At 51.0% G+C, this 23,619-nt stretch overlaps 1 protein-coding gene across 6 annotated transcripts in view; it reads right to left on the reverse strand.

Annotated features, from left to right (window-relative positions):
* The window catches only part of LARP1 (La ribonucleoprotein 1, translational regulator), a 44,015-nt gene extending 21,227 nt beyond the window's left edge, over positions 1–22,788 (reverse strand). For 2 of the 6 annotated variants that reach the window (XM_064671965.1, XM_064671964.1), the window contains exons 1-2: positions 22,428–22,788; positions 6,921–6,947 (exon numbers count right to left, since the gene is read on the reverse strand). In XM_064671965.1, the coding sequence (XP_064528035.1) occupies positions 6,921–6,947; positions 22,428–22,773 (373 nt within the window). In that variant the 5' untranslated portion in view covers positions 22,774–22,788. Of the gene's footprint in view, positions 1–1,447; positions 1,504–6,920; positions 6,948–15,373; positions 15,496–22,427 lie in introns of those variants that run through there. The other 4 variants (XM_064671967.1, XM_064671966.1, XM_064671969.1 and 1 more) reach the window with 3 other exon arrangements.
* Positions 22,789–23,619: the final 831 nt, after the last annotated feature.

Consider the following 23,619-nt stretch of genomic DNA (forward strand, 5'->3'; position numbering starts at 1 on the left):
TCACAGGCTGAGAGTGTGGGCACACAAATTATAATCCCAGCTCTCCAAGCTCTCACATCCCTCAGCCGATACTTCCAAAAGCCCTGGAACAAGGGTAAAGCAGCTCAGGACACGTGCAGAGCCGATCTCTGCCGACAGCACAGACAGGCAGCACAGACCCTCAGAGCGAGCAGGAGCTCAGACAGAGCACAGCCCTGCTTACGGGGAGCTGAGGAACAGCACTGCTCCTTTAAATGCACATAGCTGCTACAAGCTCTGCACACACGAGTGATCTGCAGGGTCTGACTTCTAATTCCAGGGCAAACGGGGGACAGGAAGGGTCTGGACTTACCAAAAATGCATGATCATCCTCCCTGCATCTCTCTACCCAAGACAGAAATGCTTCACAACTTGTGGCCAAGCTACACTCCAGGAGGAGCGGCTTAAGAAATGCTGACAGGCATTTCTAACGTTAACACTGTCAGTGAGGGCACTGTGGATTCTTCCTGGCACAGACAGCCACTATTAAAGGTAGCAAATGAACTCTCTTTAAGGGCAAGTGACATCTTTCCACTGCCTTTTCAAGCAATGCTCTTCCCTGAAGGAGATTTCTAGGAAACTTCTGACACACGATCCATGCTCACACCACTGCACACAATCCCCGAGATGCCAGGCACATGCAGAATGAGACAGCACACGAAACCCTCCCCCCCCCCCCCCCCCAGTTTTCTACAAAAAAATGAGTCCTAAACTAAGGGTTCTCTGCTGAGAAAGCCAGTGGTTCCCAGAAACCAAGAGGCATCACACAGGGGACACAGCCAAGGTCACCCAGCTGACCAGACTCCAGAAACTGTCAAAATGAGGAAGCTGGGCTGGCTCAGGCTCCCATAGCTGCTGAGCCACCCTGTCCTCTATAACCAGGGAAAAAGGCACCCATCACCCCACCATCCCTGCGGAGAGGCTACTCCAGCACCAGTGCAGACAAGTGTCCAGCCAGCAGACCACGTAACCAGCAGTTCCTCTGCCAGGATGGAAGACAGAAAAGCCTTGAAGGACACCTGCAAACACTCTGCCAGGTTAAATGGTTCAGGGAGAGGGGCTGAAAAAGCCAGCGGTGCTCCAGGGAAAACACTGTGTCAGTCCATCCTGGACAGGCTGGGCCCCTGAGAAAAGGCATGAGTTGATCCAGCTGCCACTCAGGGCAGCTCCACACAGCAAGGACACCTCAGCGCTGGGAGAGCAGGGCGCCTGAGGCAAGGCTGCAGGGGCCCGGGGCATGCAGGCAGGCCAAACCCTGGATGAGATGAGGGTTAGGCCCTCCTCCAATCCAGCTCAGAGATCAGTTGATAGTTCACAGTGGGGGAAGGGAAGGGTGACACGAGCAGGAACAACAGGACAGCAAGGACAGACGAACAATGCAAGACTTGCAACTCCTTATAAAACACAATAGAAAACCCAACCCACTCACCTTTGGGGACAACTGATTTGCAAATTAAAAGGGGGTGTCCACCCTCCAGGAGGGACCAGGAGCAGTTTCCTGCTCCCCTTAGCCTTTGCTGCACTGCTCTGCCTGTTCTGCCAGGCTCTAATGAAAAGCTAGTTAACAGTTAATTATTACCCATTCAGACACACGATCCCCTACTCTGACCGAGGGCGGCGGGATAAGACAGTCACGTGATACAAAAATCCTGACCTTATGAAAGCACAGGCAACTATATTTAGTTGGAAAAACGATGACCTAGCGAGGCTGCTCCTCCCTGGCTCCCCCCAGAGAAGGAGACCTGCCACCTCGGGAGATCCCACCTCCATGAGACCCGGGAATTTCTTCGTCCATCGCAGCTGTAACACCGAGACAGGAGCAAGCCCTGCGTGCATCCACAGGCTGTCCTGTTGGGGGGCAGACCAGCACACGGCCCAGGCTAGGGGGACCCTCCCTCCTCATCCTCAGCGCTGCAGAGCGGGTCACCTTGTCAGCAGCAAAAGCTGATAAGCACCAAAGCCCACAAACAAGGCCCAGCCCAAGGTCCTGGACCTTATCTTGAAAGCAGGAGGCACACTGGAAACCTGACCAGTGAGACCAGCACAGGAGTGGCATTCAGCAGCAATGCTCCAGCCTGCTGGAGTCTGCATGCCCAGGGCTGGTGATAGGAATTTGCCTCCCTGTTAGCCCACCCCTCTCTCCACAGGGTGGAGAGGTGAACAAGACAGGCACTGTCATGCCAAGAACAGAGAGGGAGTGAAGGCAGTCCTGCAGGAGTCCCACATGGGCACTACTGCTGTGGAGAGACAGTCCCAGAAGAAAAGATGTGCAGCAACAAAATCCAAGAGCATCACCCGCTCCCTCTGCCACTGCAGTGAAACAACTTCAAAGGAGACGAAAAACAAAAGCCTGAGGACCAGACATCATTAATCTCTTGTCATCAGCAGAGGGGTGCTCTCTGCCCGCATCCCACTGTGGCCACCGAGACAGCAAAACCGGTGGCACCCACAGCATGAGCGAGAGGAGGTCACTGTCGTGCTGACATGATCCCTTTAATGGCCGTCAGCCTCTTCTGCAGCTGCAGCTGGGGACTTGGAAGCTGACAAAACCCTTCCTGGGAAGCATCTGGTACATCTCACTGTAAATATTTAACAATGAAGAGACAGGAATCGAGGGCCAAGCGCCTGCCGCGAGACCCTCCAGCTCCGAGCGTTCACACTGTCTGTGAGGAGACTGCACAGCTCCCACTGCACCAGTGGAGGGGGTGAGGGGTCGTACAAGGCTAAAGTGCAACCTCTGCACAAAATATGCCTCTGGAAAAACCTGTCATCTCAAAGAAAGGGGCTTTTAGAAAGGAAACTGTGACGTAATTTAAGTAACATCATTCCTAGTTCCTCCCGCTTTGATTCCTGTACCTGACTTTGGCTGCTTTTGCAGAGGCATCTCAGTAGGACCAGAGTGTCCCCTGTGCAGCAACCACTTAACCTCACCCTCAAAGCCTGCACCAGGACAGCTGCAGACCTGCCTCCCTGACTGCATATAATGAGGAGACTGAGCAGCAGCTCAGCTTGTGAAGCCAAGGAACACAGAGCCACCACCAGGCAGAAATCCAGCCCTGTCTCCTGAGGTGGAGAAAAGCAAGAGCGATTTGGAGGCAGGAGAGCAAGTGCAGCAAACACTCCCAGGAATTCAGGGAGGCCAGACCTAGGTCACCTGCTAAGCAAAGTGTCTCCAGAAATGAGCTGAGAAAAATCTTACAGTCCCATAAGCACCTGGATTAAACTAAGCGCAGGTATGGGGGCTTCCTCCAGCTGGCGAATCCAGAGCATTAAAACCATGACAAGGCACTTAAATATCCCTGCCATCTTTGAGAGCAAGCAGAAAGGCTTCTTTTTTTGCTACTTAAGGATTACTGTACCTCAGCCAAGCTGATTTCAGGGCATGCTGTCCAAGCACAAAATACAACATCCTCACTTGTGCCTCCCACCTTAAGCCAGATGCAGAGAAATTCCAGATTTTCTGAATAACCGATACAAAAAAAACCTTCCTGGGTGCTCAATCACATTGATCCTGGTGTATAAACCACTCTCTCTAATCTAGGTAATTTCAGTGCTACAGGTGGCTGCCTCCCCTGTGTCAATACACAGCATAAAAAACAACCCAGTAAATCAGTCTTCTCAAAGAAGTCAGGAATACACAATTAAAAAAGAGAGCAACACAGTACTTTCCTAATTTAAAGATCTATCTCCCCTCCTTTTCTTTATAAAGGATTAAAAACTACTTCCTTCCAGTGGTAACATCACCCTCATCTCTTTATGGAAAACTTTACAGCGTTTAATTCAAAGGGGCATTTATAACTCAGGAAAGATATCCCAGCCACAGCTGACAATTGTACAAAATGAACAGGTCAGGGTGCAGCAGCAGATTAAAAAAAGTCATCAGGAGTAGTGAGACCAAGACAGAGCATCACTTGTTGCTCTCTTGAACACCAGCACATCCACAACTGCACCCTGCAGTCAGCTCTGGTCTCTGGATTTCAACAAGGGCACAGCAGTGTTACAGATGGTCAAAGAAAAGCAATTAAACCACCCAGAGGCAGCTCCTCAAGAGGTGAGACTAAAAAGTCTGGGATCCTCCAGCATGGAGAGGAGGAGGGCTGGCTGTGGCACACGAGGCCAGGAGGGCACAGGCACAGCACACGAAGCCAGCAGGAGATCTGCTTGAAGTGATAGAAGTGTTCCCTTCCAGAACAGGCAGCAAATTTCACCACCACACACAGTAGCAGGCTCTGGGAGGTGGAGCATCAGCCACCTCAGAGAGGGGTCTGGTGTTCAGGGCAAACACATCTGCAGGAAGCCCAGCTGCAAATGTACTCCCCCAGTTCTCCTTCAACAGCAGAAGTGGGGAATATCAGTGTCCCTCTGCCCTGCCACCGCCCTGCCAAGCCCAGCCCTGCATCTCCCAAGGGTGCTACAGTCTTTCAGCTTTCCATGTGAACTTCAGATCACATGGTTTGAAGGGGCTTCTCCTGATGCCAAATCTAGTTGGTGGATGTGGGAGAGGAGAGGACCAAGGAACTGCTGTGCCAGACAGAAGGAAAGTCAGAGGCCTCTCTCCAACAACTACTGTATTTCCAAACACTATTAGGTAACCAGGACACAAACACTGCTGCCCTTCCACCTCCATAGAGCTCACACGTGACACCAGGCTGAGGGCAGGACGCCTCTGGCATCCATCACTAACAAGCGGGAACACGCTTTGGGGCACTCTGCAGCTACTGTGCCTACGGCTGATTTTTGGCTCAGGCTCCTCACCCATGCAATTCCCAACTCTGTTACTGCAACTTAGCATCCTCCATCACTCTGCTAACTGCTTCGTTGGGAGGAAGAACAACAGACTTTTCACTCAGAGGGGAAACTGCCCATACAGACCCATCTGACCTTACAAGATTAACCTTAAAAAATAGGCACTGACATAGGTATGGGAGTCCCAGTGACTTGCAGTAACAGACTTGAGCAAATTAACTCATTCAACAACCTCAGCAAGGAAAGGGAAGTGAGGGAGTCAAACCCAGCAGCCTCAGGAGTGCACAACAACTCTGGTGCCAGGTATGCTCCCAGTGCTGCTCTGCCTTCGCCTGCTGGGCTCACACTTCACTGTGTTTTGAGATACCAGGGCTTCCAGATAAGCATAGTGCATGGGAAGAAAAGGCATGGCACCAGCTTTAAAGTTCTTCTGGAGAAGGTTTTTCTGGAGAAAGACTATACACTGTCCTGTGTAGCTACTATAAAGAGGAATCCTGTTTGAGCTTTCACTTATCTCCTAAAAAAAATACAGAATTGTAAAAAAGCCCCAAGCTCTGTAGGTAACGTTTTCTGTAACACTATTGACATGTAACATGCACTTTCTGAAGCACTATCATCTGCTGCAGACATACATTTGTGCCCCACCCTGGAGGTCCCCAACCAGCTGGAGAACAAGAGGGTGGAGTTGTGCCAAGCAAAGGACATCTCTGAGTTTTGCAGCACAGGCAGACAAAATCCAACACCCAACAAAGACAGATCTTAAGCAGGGTGGAGAAAAGCCTCTTATGAACTCAACACATGGGAATGTACCTTTGCTCCTTCAAAACCAGTCTTAATATGTCACTCTTACACATGTTATGAAAGCAAGAAAATCCTGAGACTTACAAATGTGGAATCAAAGCCTTAATCCAGTGGATTCAGTTATATACCACAGCCTCATTAGCTGGCTAGGGCTCTGGAAACACATCCACAACACCCAGCCCTCTGTTCAATTCACAAGTTAAATTACACTGTCTCCAATGTTACACCACACTGCTCTAAACCAGTGAGTTTCTTTTACTGAACTCAGCTTTAAGACAATGGTGTTGACTCCCATACTTCTAAATCCTGATCATGCAATGCTTCCACAATCAGCAGCAATTTATCCTCACACTATCCATGAACTGGTGAAATGTAATCCCATGCAAAGCCAAAGATGGAGGTCAGAGGTGCCTGGGGTTGCACAAAGCCAAGGCAGGCACTGACTCCCATTCCCAGTACCTTGCTATAGAATAACTCCACATGGCACTACAGATCTGAGACAAGATCTTATGGACCGATCTTGGTATCCCTGGGTAAAACACAAACCTCTTCTTCAGTGCTGGCACTCTGACAACATTAACCCGGATGAAGACCTTCTGGCAGTTTGGGAAAGGCAAGAATTGAGATCATCAATACTGGCTACACTCCTTTTCTGATTTGGGATCTCTACCCAGAGCAGCCTCCCTTCCTCTCAGGGACCCCAATCCATTTCTGCTCCGTCCTTCCCAGCGATGTGCACACACTGCTGTGGCCAGGAAGTTTTCATTGGTCTTGCACTGATGGCAACACTGTTGTATTTTCGTTGTCCTTAACAGCAATACTCGACAGCAACACAGAGTACAAGCCACAGGGTAAGTCTGAATCTTTCCAAAGTACTGCAAATTCAAATATACATCTTCAGGTTCATGGACACATCCAGTTGCACACAAGTATATAAACAACAGCAAGTCTGAATTACATTTGCATCTTGACATGTCAATGTTTTTCTATTATGATTGATGACCAAGACCAACAAGTTGCCAAACTCTTTCACCCTGGAAACCCAAATTTGCTAAGCTGCAATGTATGGGAGGAAAGTAACCGTCTCGCTGTTTAGTCATCACTACATGAAAGCATAGAAGATGTCGCTGCCATATGAGGATGGCCAAAATATTAGAGGCTTGTATTTTAAGAATTTTTTTTGCTTGGGTTTTTGAGTGTTTTGTTGTTTTATGGGCTTTTTTTTTTAAATTAATGCCCATTGCATATTCTTCTACCGGTCTTCTGTATCTGGTTAGTGCTGGCTCTGCAGAAAGAGAAGTGCAGGGAAGGCAAGGGAGAGGGTTTGAAGAGCTCCATTTTTACTTAATACATACCAGACTGGCTGTCAGTCGGAAATATATCTGTAAAAGAAAAAAAAGAAAGAAAAAAAATCAGTACTGGTTGCAGCTGGAGTGCGAATCATATTTAAAAGGTCTCCTCTCTCGATTTGTTTGCTTTAGCTAAATAGAGGAAGTATTTTCTTAGTATCTCAAGTTAAACATCAATCCAGCTTGGAACCCACCTCAATTCAACCACTTGTTGTGAGAAAGATTTTGAAGGAGTCTGTGTTTACCTGAACACATTGCTCTCATAAATAACCTTCTGTATTGGCTTCTAACACACAGCATTGAGCAATAAAAGAGGTTGCTGAGATGTACAAAGATCCACACAATGAGCTAGTTGGTGGCACCCCCACACTCCCCCTGAGCAGCAATATCAGATGGAAACCTGCAGAGAACATCTAACAGGGAGCACAGGTGGAAGCCAAGGCAAAATCCAATTGAGCATTTTCCTCATGGTCCTTGGTTTTCGCAGCCACCAGGGACATCGGCAGCTGTGCCTGGCTCTAACACAGCACCTACACCAGAGAACAGGCAGCCAGAAGCACCCAACCATCATCAAATGGGCACCCAGTGCCTTGGCACATCACCCACCACCCCAGAAGAATGCCTTCCCCTTCCCAGCTCAGGTGTCCCTGTCAGCAAGCACAGCTTGCTGTGGAGTCTGGGGGAGTTAAGACCCTGACACAGATTATTCAACCTCACGACCACCCCACGCTTTTTCCAGTTAGAGGTACAGGTCCTTCTCTTGAAGGACCCTATTTATTGCTGGGAAGATGTTTCCTGAAGTAGCTAGGAAGGACCAGATGGAAGATTTTTCATTTGAGGAGCACACAGGACACTGTATGTGGAGAAAGCCTGTTAATAAAGGCTCCCCCAGAAGCTATGAAAACAGTACTTTTGAGACAGCAATACATTATGTTGTTTTCTTCAAGGATCTTGGAAGAGAAGGGTGAAGGGAGGCTGCCAGCAAGGCAAGGTCTCCTGGGACAGGGGCAGGCCCCTGGCTCCTGCTTATCAGCTACCCAAAACACACATTCAGCTGGAAAGTCACAAGGACTACCCCTCATACAGGGCAATGCTCTTTGGCCTGGGCTCAGCCAGTGCCAAAACAGCAAAAATACACACAAAGAACTTCTCTTTCTTTACCTTTGACAGTGCACCATGTTCAAAGCATCCTCGGGCAGGGATGCTTTCATCCCATGTATGAGCAGGAAGTAGTAAGTGGAGCAAAAAGCCCTAAATCAAGACATTACACAGTTATGGTCTGTGGCCATTTGAAGGCATGATATCAGGGCCAATCCAACACATCCAGAAAAGCCTCCAAGCCCAGTCTGGATCCTTTGCAAACTGCATGTTCTACTGCAATCCTCCACCAGCCCACAACCCAAATGCATCCACTGGTATCCCACCTGTTTCGCTCAGCTATATCAGCTGTTATCAAAAAGCAAAATAAAATAATAACAATATAAAGGTTGATAAAAGAAATTCCTTTGTGCCCATCAAGAACTACAGGCCTTGGCAATCACTGCCCTTGCCATACCCCAATGGGTGCAGTTCTCCAGTCTGCATTCCTGCTAGGCTGTCCAACCAACTCCTCAAACGCACGCCGCAGCAGAACCAACTACTCACAAGAGGTCCAGGCTAGAACCCACCTCTAGAAACCACAACTGCCACCAAACCAGGCAGCAGCTGCAGGTGACCCCTCAGCAACATCTCCTGTCAGTCACATCACCACCACAACTCCCAGCCCGCATTCCCTCAAGGTCTCCTCTCATCTCACTGCTGTATCCCCCACTGCCCCATCTGGCTCTAGATGTGCAGAAAGGCTCACCTGGCTCCTCTTGAGCTCAGCCACAACTCAATAGCAGATTTGCCACTACATTTACTAGAAAAGCAGTGAAACTCCTCAGTGGCTGATGTCAGTAGAATTCAAGGACCACACATCACGGTCGAGGGCAGATACAGCTCACATTCACCTCAAGAGGTTTGTCAGTGCAACTCCTGCGGAGGAATGACACTTGTATCCAGTGGTCAGACCTGTCCAACTCATCACACCTAAAATTAACACAGATTTGACTCCAACCTCTCCAGAGCAGAGATCCAGAACTCTGGGCTTGTAGTAAGTTTTCCCCACTGTTGAGAAGAAGGACAGAGCAATCAGTCTGCAGGACTTGCTCTTCTAAAAACAGGGTTGCTGGGAGCACACATCTGAGGCAGGGCTGGTCAGGGACTGTCAGGCACAACGACCCTTTGGGACACCTTTTTCCCCTGCAAGCACAAGTGACTAGATTAAAAATTAGCCTGCCAATTAAGGGCAGCACCTCAGGTGCCCAAGAGAAGTCTAAATCAGGCAGCGCTTTCTTTTCCCAAGAAAGCCATGGTAGGGAAGGAGGCAGAGACACATGTGGCCAGCAAGGCAAAGATAAACCCCTCGGACTGCTCTCCAAGGAGCCTGTCTAGTACACTACAGGACTGAGGCTGCCTGTCTAGGTCAGCTCCCTTCCCAGCTCTCCCAAGGTTAAAAATCAAACACAAAAGACCCAGGCACAGAGATCAGGCTGGTATTTTGGACAAGCGAAGTCCCAACATAGAAAGGTGAAGCCAGCAAACCAGCTGGCTTCCTGCTACCACACACCTTGCTTTCCCATCTGCTACCTCCCAAAGCACCCTGATGCCAGGTCTCCCAACACAGGCCAGACACTGTAGGACCATGCTCCACAGCAGTTCTCCACCATCCCATCAGCCACCTGCCCAGGAGGGGCAGCCTCTGTGTGGGAGCCAGGCAGCTCTGCCCTTGCCTGCATCACACATCCCAGCCATGCCCTGCCTGCCCCGCTGGACCAACACTAAATAGCCTTCAGTCAGCCCAGAGGGAAGGAGCATAATGCAAATAAGAAGGCCTAGGAAATTTGGGCCCTATGGTCTCACATTTCCTTCCCCTTCTTGCATGCAGACACTTTGGTTTCTCAGCATGTGCCCAAAATCAGAAAGACTTGGTGACTAAACAAAGGGATTATAATCACCACAGGAACCAGTCATCTCTTAACCGTCGTGCCTGTCTCTGCCGAGCCAGCTATTTCCCAAGCCCATGACCATCCTTCCTGTACAGTATCCACACAGCCTACAACATCTCAATGGAAAACACATTCCACGACTCTTCCCGTTTTCAGGAAAGGGAGGTGGAGGAAGGAGTGAGCAGGAGGAGGTCAAGGGTGTGCATGGTAGAGTGTCAGGATGGGCATAAAGTGCCCCTTTCAGGACCACCAAGTGAGGGTGCAGATGTGGTACAGGGGTGCTTGCTCTGAGCACCAATACCCAGAGTTGCTGTATAAAAAGCCCAGGAGACATAACTAAATTGAGGGCAGTTGTCCTGATTTTAGGTGGTGCTGGGGGGGTGGATACAGAATCTCAATTTTTGCCTGGTGGTATTTTTACATGCAGGAGGAGCCCGTATGCTAAAATGGGGCATCTAAAGAGAAAAGCTGATGCATCCACACACATACCCCCTCCCCAGGGGCTATCTGGCTCCTGCTGCTATTCAGGTATCTGGGACAGGTCCAGGAAGGTTACCCCATTTGTGAGCCCCCATTTCCCCTCCACTGCTCCTCCCACTCCCTGTGGAAGCACACTGCCAAGGGGGCTCCTCCACCAGCCACACTTATAGTGCTGAATCCAAATACCCTCGCAGGAAGCCCATCTTCTCCCTGCTCAGAAGCTACAGCTGGGAAGGGACCTCCACCACCCACTGCCTGCTCCCAGCCCCCCTTTTCCACCATGGACACTGCTTCCTCCTGGCAGGGCCCAGGAGGCAGCGGCTGAAGAGCAGCTCATTATCCCTGACGCAAGAGAAACGCTGACTCGTTATTACAGCAACCTGCAGCCATAACTGCCGAGGGGCCATGCGGCCGCAGGCGGAGCACCAGCAGGAACCAGCTCCAATTACCCTCCTGCTCTCCAAGCTGGGGGGAAGAGGACCTCAGAGTGCTTTGTGTCACCTGCCAGTCACCAAAGCACGCTGCCTGGTACCACTGCACCGGTGTGCTGAGCGAAGGCTGCGCCTCTGCACGTACAGGTACCAGTGGAGATGACAGCCAGCTCCTCAGCCGCTCCCAGCGGGACACAGGGCTCATCCACACTGACACTGCTACAGGAAGACACCAGCTGATTTGTTCTGGCTTTCGACCCATGAAGTTGTAACCAAATCACCCTCCACGTTTTGCAGACAAAAGACTCGGACGTCAGCAAAAAAAATGACCTCTCCAAGGTCACGCGGGGACTCGGCAGCAGAGACGTGACCAGAACTCGATCACAATGGCTCGAAAGCTGCAGGGCTGTGCTGGCTGCCCAGGAGAGGGACTGGGAAGGGAAGTGCTGGTGGATGGCAGGATCGATTGGTATCTCTCCTCCTGACCTGCAGCCCAGCAGGGACGATCCAAAGAGCGAAAAAGTCCAAATTACACAGTCCAGCATGTGCTGCAAAGAGACCAGTGGTGCTTGAATCTCTTCCCTGTCCCACGCAACATTCCAGCTCAAACCTCTACCATCCTCAGAGGCCAAGGCAGTGCCTGCACAGGTTCCTGAGACAGTTACAGGTCTCTTCAAAGCAACACTCAGCAGAGAAGGGGGCGAGGTTTATTAGGAAAAAGTAGCAAAGCAAGAAACCCCAAACCCAAAGATTAGCATGGCCAATTAAATCACTCCTGAGATCTCATTTGCTTCCTGTTCCCCTCCTTTGTTACCTGCTGAGCAGGCTCGTGGAGGGTCCAGCTCTCAGCCACTTAGATTTTCCCAACCCTATCCAGCTGCCAGGTCCACACAAACACCTCCCATGCTTCTTAACTTACTGTAGGAAGTATCCTTACCCCCTCTCAAAGAGAAGCTGAAGCTTGAGACAGACGGATCAATCCTAACCTGATGCTGGTTAAGTCCTAAGACACCACCTATGGTCTGTGCAAGAGAAAGAAAAATCTGCCGAAGGGTTTATCAGCACCCACATCAATTCCTCCGCAAGGGTATCCAGACTAGCAGACCCCAGTAAGTGATTTTCTACTCTCCATTCAGAGGAGAGGTTTGGTTCCTTCTCAGACACCCCTGTCGCCTACACCAGCTCAAGAGCTACAGTCAATGTGAGTGCTAAACATCAATTTCCCACAAACCACATGGAAACAAATGCTTGAAATAGGTTTTCAGTGTATAAGCACCTGTGGGTTTGGTGAAGCTCAGCTGTGGAGCCACTGCTTATGTACTTGAAAAGGAATGAAGACCTCCAGCATCACCGAGGTGTAAGAGGAACACCTCTAGAAAAAAATTACCTATTCCAAAGTCAGAGCATTACCTATTTGAGACAGCTCCGTAACTTTAACTTCACACCAACACTAAATTAGTACCTTAATGCTGATGTTCAGTCTCCTCCAGGCCAAAGGGGAGCAGCACTGACAGGGCAGGGCTGTGACACTGGCTAAACATGGGCACCAGTGGGACCGGCACTGTGTCCAGCAAAATCACCTTACAGAGATCCCTGTGGAAGAGGGTCCAGGTCTCTTCTCTGAGCCCCACAGATGCCAATGGGGTTCTGAGGAATGCATCTGGTCAGCCTGACCAGAAATATGAGAACAGTCCTGCGAATCCAACACTCACATGTGCACAGGCACACGAGGAATAACTGGAGGTCACGGCTGTTGTTTCTCCCATCCACTTATCAGTGCTTGCACTGGAGAGAACAAACACTGGGTGTTCTCTCCTATTAACCCCTTCCCTCAACTCCAAAATGGAGAAACAGCAAAACACTGTTGCTCCAGGCAAGAGTCCCAACATTCCTAATCATGAACTGAACAAGGAGCTGCAGAGGAAGTACAGGGCAACTTAAAGGTGCTCAATTACTGTTCCCATGGAGCTGCTGGTGACCCAGCTCTGCCTCACATTCTTTAATCACCAGTAAGCCTGAAGTGACATTACTGCAGACCTCCAGCCTTCCAGGAGACCAACCCTACATGAATCTGGGCCAAATGATCACATTCATCCTCCCCAAATTGCTCTTTAAGACACCGGATATTGAACAGGCAGCAAAATTTCAGGCACAATCAAGCAAAATTAACATGTCTTAAAGACTCTTGTTGAAACACAGGAACCATTTTGGTAGAGTTCAGAAGCCAACTGGATCCCATACTGTGAAAAGTGAGATAGGATGGTGTTTCCCTCTGAAAGGGTTGTCACACTATCTGTGTGCACATCAAGGGCAGGGTCAGCCTCCACAGCCAAGCTTTGCCCAAGGACAGTGCAATAAGCAGCAGGCAGGACAGATCCTTCTCTCTACAGAGGAGAATCCATTACAGCAGCCAGAAATCCAGTCTCTCCATGAAAGGGGATCCCACCCCAGCTCCTCAAAACCACCAGTATCATGGGTAAGCCTCATAATATCAGTCAAGGATGCCATAAATCCCTCTGAAAACTCCAGGAACAAAATTGCAAGGCTCTCTCCACCTTAGGGCTGCAGGCAGAGGGCCAAGCAGGGGGGATGTAGGATACACAAGGCAGCACAGTGAAGACAACATAATTAAATCTCTTAACTGAATTACAAATCATCAGACTCACAGTCTGAGATGTTCCCTCCCTCTGGTCCAGGCTATCTGCTTGGTTTTAATCAAACACAAAGCCTTTCCAATCACCCTTCGAACTCCAACTGTGCTTGGTTCCACTTCTCTGCTGGCAGTTAGATCAACTCAGATTTCAACTCCAACAAGAGGGTTATCTCGCTGTAATCTGCCACGTCTTCTCCAAATCATCTCCACAGTTGTTCTTAGATGTTTAAGTTTAAAAATTTAAAATCATGGGTCACTTACAGAAAATTCTTCCCTGCACAGTGTGCAAATGTCACATTTATCATTCTTTAATTAAAAAACCAAACAAGCAGGGAGCTGAGTTCACCCGAGACTGGGAAGCCAAAAGAAAAGTCCCCTTTTGTTCAGATCACTGCAAGACCCTCCACAGTGGCCGAGGATTTCTGAGCACTCAAAAGATGCATTAGATCATAGACGGTATTCCCCCGAGCTCTCAAGGTTCAGCTGGGAGCTGGGAAATGAAATTCAATATGATTGCAGACAGTGAAGTCTCCTGCTTTGTCATCTGAGCACATGGTGGAGACACCTCTGCGATTTGCTCTTCTTTTTTGCTGGGTGGAACCTCCTGCACAAATATCCCATCGCTTCTGTTTCAGTCAGAGTAAAACCTCCCAACATTATTTGGATACTAAAATGTGGAGCAATGTATCTGCTGCTACTTTGTCAGCATCCTGCATACTGCTGTCACTCTTTACACTTAATTCTTCATTCTGTTTTTCCCTTTACCTGCCCACTTGCACAGCCTTGCAGCTGACCTACCAACAAGAGCCCTGGAGGTACACAGGTACAGTGAAGCGCTTCAGTCACTCCTTTAGGTATCTCTTTTTGTGCTAGAGGAGGCCAAGAGCATTGCTATTTCTTATTATGGTCAAGTCTTTATTTTCATAGGCCCATTCTGTGAGGCCAGGAGAGCTGACACAGACTTTGTGACTATTTGGAAGTGCAACCCTTCTGGTTACAGCAGAGGTACAAAAGAATCCTAAGGGTCTTGCAGGAATAAACTCAGTGCTTCTTTTGTAACATTTAATAAAATAAAGAAAAGGAAGATCTGACCTTGGAGAATCTGAAGAAATTAATTTCCTGTAGTTTGAAGTGAATGCTGACTTATCAAACATTTAAGTGCTGCTTATAAACCGTTAAGTTCTCACTCTTTTATTCTGTCACTAGCTTTGTCATCTCTAAGTGTGCAGACCAGATAGTTTGGTAACTAAGATATGGTAAATTAATCACTCATTTACCCCACTGACTAGGAGCTTTCAAAACCACAGTCATAAAGAAAAAAAAAAAAAAAAAAAAGGGCAGTGTGACTTAGTGTGAAGGCCGAATATATATCACAAATAATCTGCTTAAAGACAGTGCTCAGTATTCAGCAACATACCCATCTCTGAGTTACCAAGCAAGTAAAACACCAAGCTCCCCACACACCTTTTCTCTTACTTTCCCCCATCAACAAAACTCTACCCTTTCCTCATTGTTGTGGTTTTTCCAATTTCATACTTGTTTCCCCACATATTTAGTCAGGAAAAAACCCACCTCTTTTCTCAAGTGTTTCAGAACTTCTTAAAAGCTACCTTATCTAGCCCTGAAAACCCCCTGTTCTCTCTCGGCAGGCGAGTCAAAGAAGTCAAATGACTACCAGGAAAGCAGAAGCGATAAGAGCCCCCCTCGCCGGGTCCCTCCGGCGCAGCCATGCCCTGCAGACTGCAGAGTCACTCTGCAGGAGCGCGGCACACGCCGCCGCTCAGCTGGAAAAACGTGCTCAGCAGTGTGCTCAGCACAGACTCCGCTTCCTCCTCCCACCTCCCCCCGGGGACTGCACCCCCATACCTGGGCCGGGAAGAGCAGAGCAGGACCCATCTCCCAGCCGCCGGTCCCCCCGGGCTCACACAGCCCCTCCGGCTGCACCGGCGGGCGGCCAGCAGGAAGGACACGCTTCACATTTCCGCCCCCCGTCCAGCTTTCCAATCACAGTTTAACTCTGGCTCGTGTGTCAAGGACACGTGAGGTTCACAAGCCCCATCCAAGCCCCCACTACCTCCCTGGCTGTCTCATGGTCACCAAGGGATCTCTGCAGAGCCTGCCAGAGATCAACGGAGTGACAATGGAGCACTGGAGACGCTTCTCCTTCAACACCTTCCTTGTGGGGCAGGGATGCCTCTCCTCGGCCCCATCAGAGGCTGGGGCTGCTTTGGGGAGCAAGTTGGGAGTGGAGAACAGTGCCTGTGGACATGTGGCCAGGTCACAGGCCAGCTCTGCTGCTAAAGCAGCAGGTTGCAGACCTGTTTCCAGCCACTTCAAGAGGTGTCCGGCAGGAAGTGAACGTGCCTCCCCAGGAGCACAGGTTGGGGCAAGCTGTGCCCGCCAGCACATCGTGAGTGTCACACCCACTCTGGAGGGAACCAGAGTGCCATTTTTCTAGATCAAGCGAACAAAGGGCATTTGTGTTACCTCTGGCTGCCACCAGAGACAGACTGAGCAGCACTGAGACTTCGGTCACACCAACCACCACCTTTGTTGACCATTTCTAAAGGAAATGGAGGCTTCCCTCTGGCCTGTGGTGCCAGAGCACCCAACCCAGCCAGGGCCACCATCATCACCCCCAACACACTGTCACTCCCAAGCTATTTGAAGCAGAGAACTCTACCAAACCTTCCAACTTGTGACCACGCAAAGGAACAGAGTGACTCAAACCCACAAAATAAAAATAAAATCACAACCATGCAGAGTACTGAAGCCTGCTGCACGTTCCCATACAATGCTGAAACACATGGAAGTGTCAAGGGAAGCTGCTGCTCCCTAAGTCAGCTTTGCTCTAGAAGGACAATGAAGGTAAACCACTGATAAAGCAGGTTCACAGCCCTTCCTCCCTCTCCTTGCATGTCTCAGCAGAACATCCCCCAGCACACATAGCTTTAATGCTGCAGGAAGAGCTCTTGATCCTGGCAAAATCCACAGTGAGTGTCACACCAAAGCTGGGCTAGATGACTTGCTAAGGATGGCTCCAGTAGCTTGCTCAGCCTGGTGCAATATTTAGACCAGCAGAGCCACAACACATCACACATCGATTTGCTTGGGAAGGACAATCCACCCAGGCCTTCCAAGGAAGCCCCAAAACTGCAGCACAAATCCTCTGATAGAGGAAAGTTCAGTTAAGAGGATCTTCTGGGAATCTCCAATTACAGGATGAGCCTCCCTTTAGAAACATGTTGACACTTGACCACCATTTCCACAACCTTTCCCAAAAACAAAAGTTTATCTTGCACAGCATTAGAATTGCTATCAGCAAACCTATTTCCACCAAATGCCTCGTGCCAGTTTTTACTCCACAGCTGCGGGACCTTCATGTGCACGCCCATGTCTTTCAGCCAAGCAATCCAGACTGACCCTGACCCAGGACTCTCCCCACAAAGTTGTCTGGTAATCAATTTATTCAAGGCCAAATTCAGTTCCCATTTGTTCTGGTCACCCATCAGCATTGCCTAAATACACAAGTAGCTGTAAGTTCTCCCAGCACTGCATTAACTTCTTTGAAGCCTTTCTTTTCCCTCTCCTCTGACCTGCTCAAGTTGTGCAGCTGCATTATTTGCTGCAAGATATTCAGATTAGCCAGTCACTTCAATGCAAGGAGATAAAGTCTCCCAACTCCACTCAAAGCTCACTAACGAGGACCTGGACCTGCAGAATGACTTTGGAACTGAAGCTCAGTCTCAAGTGAAGAAAGGAAAAAATGCAGAGCTGTCCGTGCCACAGATCCACAAGGTACCCAGAGCTTTACCCAACCCCAGGAGACAACTTCTTGCCCATGCAAAGCTCCACCTAGTCAGCAATACCACGATGGCAGAGCCCAGCAGGTATCACCAAGGTTGCATCACCTCTTTCCCCAAGCTCCCTGTGTGCACAGCAAGCCAGGATTTGACAGAGCTAGCAGCATAGAGACTCAAGCCCTTGGTAGGAAGTCAGCAAAGGTTTCAATGCCAAGATGACCAGAGGCTAAATAACATGTTAAAGACCATAATGTAAATGTGTATCGCGGTTGGGAACGAACAAAGCTCACCGGTCCCAACTGGACTTAGGGTAAGCACAGCTGTAGTAACTGTAAGGGTTAAAACATTCCACCTGGTCTGAACAGCATGGCTGTCTACTAAAATGCTCATTCCTTATTTTGCCAAACAAGCACAACCACTGAGGTGGTGTCAGAGATGCATTACAAAGTAGTATCAAGTATGTAAAGAGCAACCTAACTCTATCCAAGTCGGCATTTGGCATTCCCCTGAGGATAATTTCACACTATTTGAGCATAGCAAAAGGATCGGGTGTCATAATCTGGAAGGGAGAGCAGAGCATTGCAGCCCCAGTGCCCCCATTCCCAGCCCTGCTTTCTGGGAAAGTCTTCACATCTTTAGTCTTCACATCTGAACCAAGCCCTTCTGCTGCCCAATCCAGTGATCCCTGATGCACTCCTGGTGGAAACCTCCATGACACCACAGGCAAAAAAAAGCTTAAAAGAAGAGTTGTGAAGGTAAGGAGGTGGTTGGAGAGAATCCTCCAGTGATGCCTTGGCAGTTTGGATCCAGAGGTCGCAGCAGAAGCAGGCGCTTGAAGCCCAGCAACCAGGGCCAGTGAGTCAGCTCTCAGGAGCTACGCTGCATTCCCCAGCCTTCCCTTCCCGAAACAGTGCAGAACAGGGCAAAGGTCCAGCACAAAGCTGAAGGGCAAAGGTATGCGGGGGAGGGAAAACACTAAGCTTCACGTTTTTTGGTGCAACGAGTTCCAGTTACCCTCATCCTCCCCAACAAGGCGGGAAGAGTTACTCAAATGTGAGTTGTGGGATCGGAACAAAACAATATTTCGGAGAGGAAACTTGGGGTGATGGGGAGGGAGGCCTCCTGCTGCGATAGCAGCTCTGTTGCAACAAACAGCCAGGAGAGCTCCACAATTACGTGCCACGACAGAGCAAGAATTGCCCAACACTTTGGAAATAGGTGTGTGTAGCACTACCGAGCTGGGTGCCCGAGCAAACAGAAGTGTGTGTCTACTCTGAACGCAAAGACATGCCAAAGGTAAAATAAGCTTCCCATACATCTTATCTCCTGTGCTGGAGGCTGGTTTCAAGGAAAGCCCTATGGGGAGTTAGTCTGCAAGGGGTGAGAAGCTAACAAATCTTCCCCTGCCTTCTCCTCAGGACCGGTAGCCAACCCAACCTCTGCTCTGGCATAAAGCAACATGCACTCTCTCTTAACAATAGTCAGGCAACCTCTGGTGCTTGCTGGTAGCAACCAAGGTGTGCCTTCTGGAAAGTACTGCTTATCCGCCCAGTGCCTTTGCCAAATGGCATGCAAGAAACTCTACTCAAGAAATCAAAGCACCTCCTGCATTTCCACTAGGAAATACACTGCTTTTCCTGGTCGAGCGCTTCCAAGGAGAATGAAAAACGGCATAAAACTTAGTGCAAGCAAAGCTCAGGGACTGCAGTGCTGGTCATTAAAACCTGAGTGTTCTTACTTCCAAGATGTAAATGGCTTTAAAAATAAAGAAGTGCCAACTGCCTTGATGCAACATTTCTTGAAATAAATCCAGCAGGTTTTCAAAACGGGGTGCTGTTAACACCTGTCCGTACCAGTGCTTGCATCAGCACCAGCCCCGGTGCAGGGCACAGCGGAGGAGTACAACATGTTCCAGAAGGTCGAGCTGTCTTAACTGCAAGCCACACTTCTCCTCTATAGAAGAGTTGGAGAAAATACTTCGAATTTGGTTTATAGACAGTAGTGCAAAGCTGGTTTTGCCAGAAAATGTTTCATTTGCTACTACAGACACACACACTACCATCACGCCTTCACCAGCCAGGCTGCTGGTTGCATTTATTTACATGATAAGAAAAGAACGTGTAATAATGAGGGGACAGTCACATAGACCTTGTTACTAGATCATTAGAGTAAAATCGAGGCATCATTACATCTCTGCAGCGTCCCTCACAAGCAGTCAGCAGTGTCAAGCCCTGTCAAATAGGACAGGACGGTGCATATCTCAGGGATCAAAGGATCTTCGAACCTCCACTCTGAAACAGACACACAAACAAATGTAACACACATCTTATCAGGACATCAGGAAAATTTTCTAGTGTGCCACTCCAGCTGAGCCTCAGCCTCTGCTTACAGCATCAGCACTATCATTGCTGTTTAACTCGACCTAATGGTTGCTCCACTTACTGCTACACTGTCATGCTTCTGGGAGGTTAAAAAGCAAGGAGAGGCTTTGCTTCAAGAGTCCTCCTTCCTGAAAAAGCAGAAACATTTACTCAACCATCCTATTATATTACTGACTTCACTGCCAACCTTGAGCTCAAAAAATGCTGCAGCAAGTAGGCAAGACATGAAGGTAAATCCTGATCCGCCAAAAAGGACCCTGTTCTTCAGTTCCTGAATCAGCCCCTCAATGCACTGAACTTGCCCAGCTGTCACAAGTCAAACAGTTCAAAACAATCAAAGGTGGGTTTGTTAAGCTGTTCCTTAACCATATTCCAATAGAGACAGCAGAAATTCACCAAGATCTTGCAGGTGGCTCTGTCTCCCCTGGGCCAGAGCTCAATGCCTTTACTTTTATAAACACCAATTCCAACACAGACCATTACAGAATGAGTGAACACCTAAGGAGTAAGTAGGTCTTGTCTATTAAATCTGCTCTACGGGTCTATAATTAATACAATGATTATAAAAAAAAATTAGGGCTTTCAAAGCCTGTAAAACAAGTCATAGAGGGATCCCTTTATCATTATAGAGCTGTCTTCAGCTCTACACTTCTTGGTCTCCTCACTATTTCTGGCATGATCAGGGCTGAAAACATTTAATATCTCCAGCACAGAAGCATTGCTTTGGGAACACTGCTGGATTATGAGCCAAGGCTTCCTAAGCTCTGCTTAGAAACCAAAGACATCCAGCAGTGCCTTCCCAGAGTTCAGCAGCTCTCAATTCACTGTAAGGGTAAAAAAGAGTCACTTTCCTTGGGTGATCCTTCTGGAGGTCACTACAGCACAACTCACCTCACCAGCACATTCTTTCACAAAAATTCACGCTTCAGATCTTTTTTGGTAAGTATCTGCCAAAAGAAATTCTCCACCCAAAGCAGCAAAGACACGACGGGAGCCGGCAAACTCTGCGAGAAGGTACTTGGGCGCAACGCTGCCAGGCAAGGTCAGCTGGCAGCCTGCCTCTCATGGGAGCTCACCAGCCGTGTTTATTTTACACGTTTTCTCTTCTGCTAACGAACAGGCAGCAAAAGAAACAATGCCCCAAGAGAAGAGAGCCAGGCAGCAGCACTGGGGGCACTGCTGGAACCAGCTGCTGCTGCCAAGTGTCCCAGAAGACACCACCAACCAATTCCATTATTTAAACACCTTCGGGAATACTGGGACAACTGTATTGGGCCCAAGGATAATTCTGATGTTGCAGCATTACTCCCTTACCCTACAATTGTGTGGACACGCTACAGACACACTCTCACTCGCTCCCTCCAAAAAATCATCCCAGGAGTTGTAAGGACCCCCTGCTTGTGCTGGGAAGCTGTCTCATCTCTCACACACCTTTGTGACTGATGGGCCTGGTAATGAATCTGGACACCCCCTAGACCAGAGCCTCAAACAGGAACGTTCAATCTTGCAATTCTGCATTTTTTGGTTTATTTCTATGAATTGTTACCTTAGGAGGCATCACAATGGAGTGCAACCTTCACACAAAGGAGTGATGTGACCAGTTTTGTGCCATAACGCACAAGGCAAATGCAGACAGCGACGCTGCCCTGGATTTTCTTAAGCTTTGCTTATGTCAGTGAGTACAATGACAAACCACCAAACAATCCGAACATGGACTTCTACCTAGCACGATTAACTTGTCCTCTATACTTCCCCTTAAGATGACAGCTTTCCACATGGAAATTGCAGAGCTGTCCATCTCCCAAAGATCAATAACTCTTGATGAATCATCATCCTAGGCACTAACAGTTCTTACAAAATACTGGCACGTACGGTAATTGGGAATCCGATGTCATATCTGGCAGTGTGTTTCAGAGTTAACAGAGGCAGGTAGGAAAAAAAATAACTATTTCCCAAACAAGACGCTTAGTGAAAACTTCTGTTTTCCTCCTAGTCGCGATTCACTGGAAGCAGGTACGGGGGGGAGCGCAGCACTCATCCCAACACGCGGGGAAATGGTGCTCCGCAGCTTCACCCTTTGCTGACGACAGCAGCGGGCTACAAACGCGATTTGGACAGCGCAGCCTTCCTGGGGACAGCCCCCCCTTCCCCAGCCGTGCCCCCACCGAGGGCAGAGCCGCGCTGGGCGCCGCCACCGCCATGAGTCGGCAGAGAAAGGCGGCGCGGCCTGCGCGGGGAGCCGCGGCCGCGCACACGTGGGCAGCGCAGGCCGCGGCCCGGGCACGGGGCCCCGCGGGGACGGCGGGGTTGCGCTCCCGGGGGACCCGCACATGTGCCGGGGAACCCACCACGTTGCCGGCGCTGCTGCGGCGGAATGCCGGGAGCGGGGAGGAGGAGGAGGAGAAGGGAGGGGGGGGGGCCGCGTGTCCGCCGCCGGGCCCGCCCGCCTCCGCCGGGCCCGCGGCACCCCCCGCTCGCCGCATGGCCGGGCCGCGCTGCCCTCCCCGCCTCGTGGCCGCGGCCGGCGCCGCCGCTGCCCCCGCGCGGGCCCGGCGCGGCCCCCGGCCCGGCGCGGCCCCGCAGGCCGCGGGCGCGGCCCCACGCCGCGTGTGCCGCATGGCGCGGCCGCCCGGGGCGCGGTCGGCGGCGCTCCCGGCCCACTCTCCCCCCCCCCCCACACACACACCGCCCGCCCCGGCCCCGCTCCGCTCCCCGCCGAACCCCCGCAGCACCCACCGGGAGGCGACTGTCCGTTCACGGCCGGCGCGTTCTTCGTCCAGGGGTTCACCTTGGGCGGCGGGGCCTCGATGAACTCCCGGCGCCCCGCACCGCCCGCCTCGCCGCCATCCTCCGCCTCGCCGCCGGCCCTCAGCAGGCTCTCCTTCTCCTGGTTGTTGCTCTCCTCCTTCTGCTGCTTGGCGCTGGGCGGCCGCGGCGCCGCCGGCCCGCCGTCGGGGCCCATGGGCGGCTCGCCCTTCTCCCGGCCGCCGCCGTCCTGCGGCGGCTTCAGCACCAGGGCGCGCTCCTCGGCGGGCAGCAGCGGGGCCGTGCCGGGCAGCAGCGCCTCCACCTGCGTCGCCATCTGCGCGCCCCCGAGCCCCGCCGGGAAACCCCCCACCCCCCCCTTCCTCCTCCTCCTTCCCCCGAGCCCCGGTGCCGCCGCAATATGGAGCCGCGCGGGGACCACGCGACTGCCGCGGGGGCGCGCACCGCCCGCCCGCCCGTGCGCGCCGCCGGCGAGGGGAGGGGCGGCGCGGGGCGCGCCCCCGCGGGGCGGCCGGCGGCGCGCGCGGGCCTGATGCAACGCCCCGGCTGAGCTGCGGGAGAGGGGGTGGGAGGGGGAAACGGGCACGGGGGTGGGTTTAAAGGGCGCTGGACCCTTCCCTGATATCCCGGCCCCACCGCACGGCTGGGAGAGAAGGCACCGCTCGGGCCAGGGGGGCAGCTGCCGGCTCGGGGACTCCGGGGCTCCCCCGGTGCGAACGCACCGGGGGAGCCCCGGAGTCGCCGAGCCGGCTTCGACAGCGTCCCCCGCGTGGCGCCGAGGGATGGGGTTGCTCTCGGGATAATGTGGTTTCATCAACGGTCAAGCTGGAAAGGGACCACAGTGGGTCATGTGGTCCAGCGTCCCTGCTTAAGCGTGGTTGTCCTGGAGCACATGGCACAGGGTTGTGTGCAGACGGGACTGGAATATCTCCAGCGAGGGAGACAGCACAGCCTCTCTGGGCGATCCGTTCCAGTGCCCGGTCACTGCACGGTAAAGAAGTTCTTCCTCGTGTTCAGGTGGAACTTGCTGTGCATTGCTTGCCTCATGGCACCACCTGGAAGAGCCTGGCTCCATCTTCTTGGCACCCCCCCCCCCCATTTGGGTATTTGTACACACTGATGAGATAGAAACCGCCTCCCTTGTCCTGATCCCGGCAAAACC

This window comes from Pseudopipra pipra, chromosome 15, assembly GCF_036250125.1.
Source record: "Pseudopipra pipra isolate bDixPip1 chromosome 15, bDixPip1.hap1, whole genome shotgun sequence".
NCBI classification, from domain to species: Eukaryota; Metazoa; Chordata; class Aves; order Passeriformes; family Pipridae; genus Pseudopipra; species Pseudopipra pipra.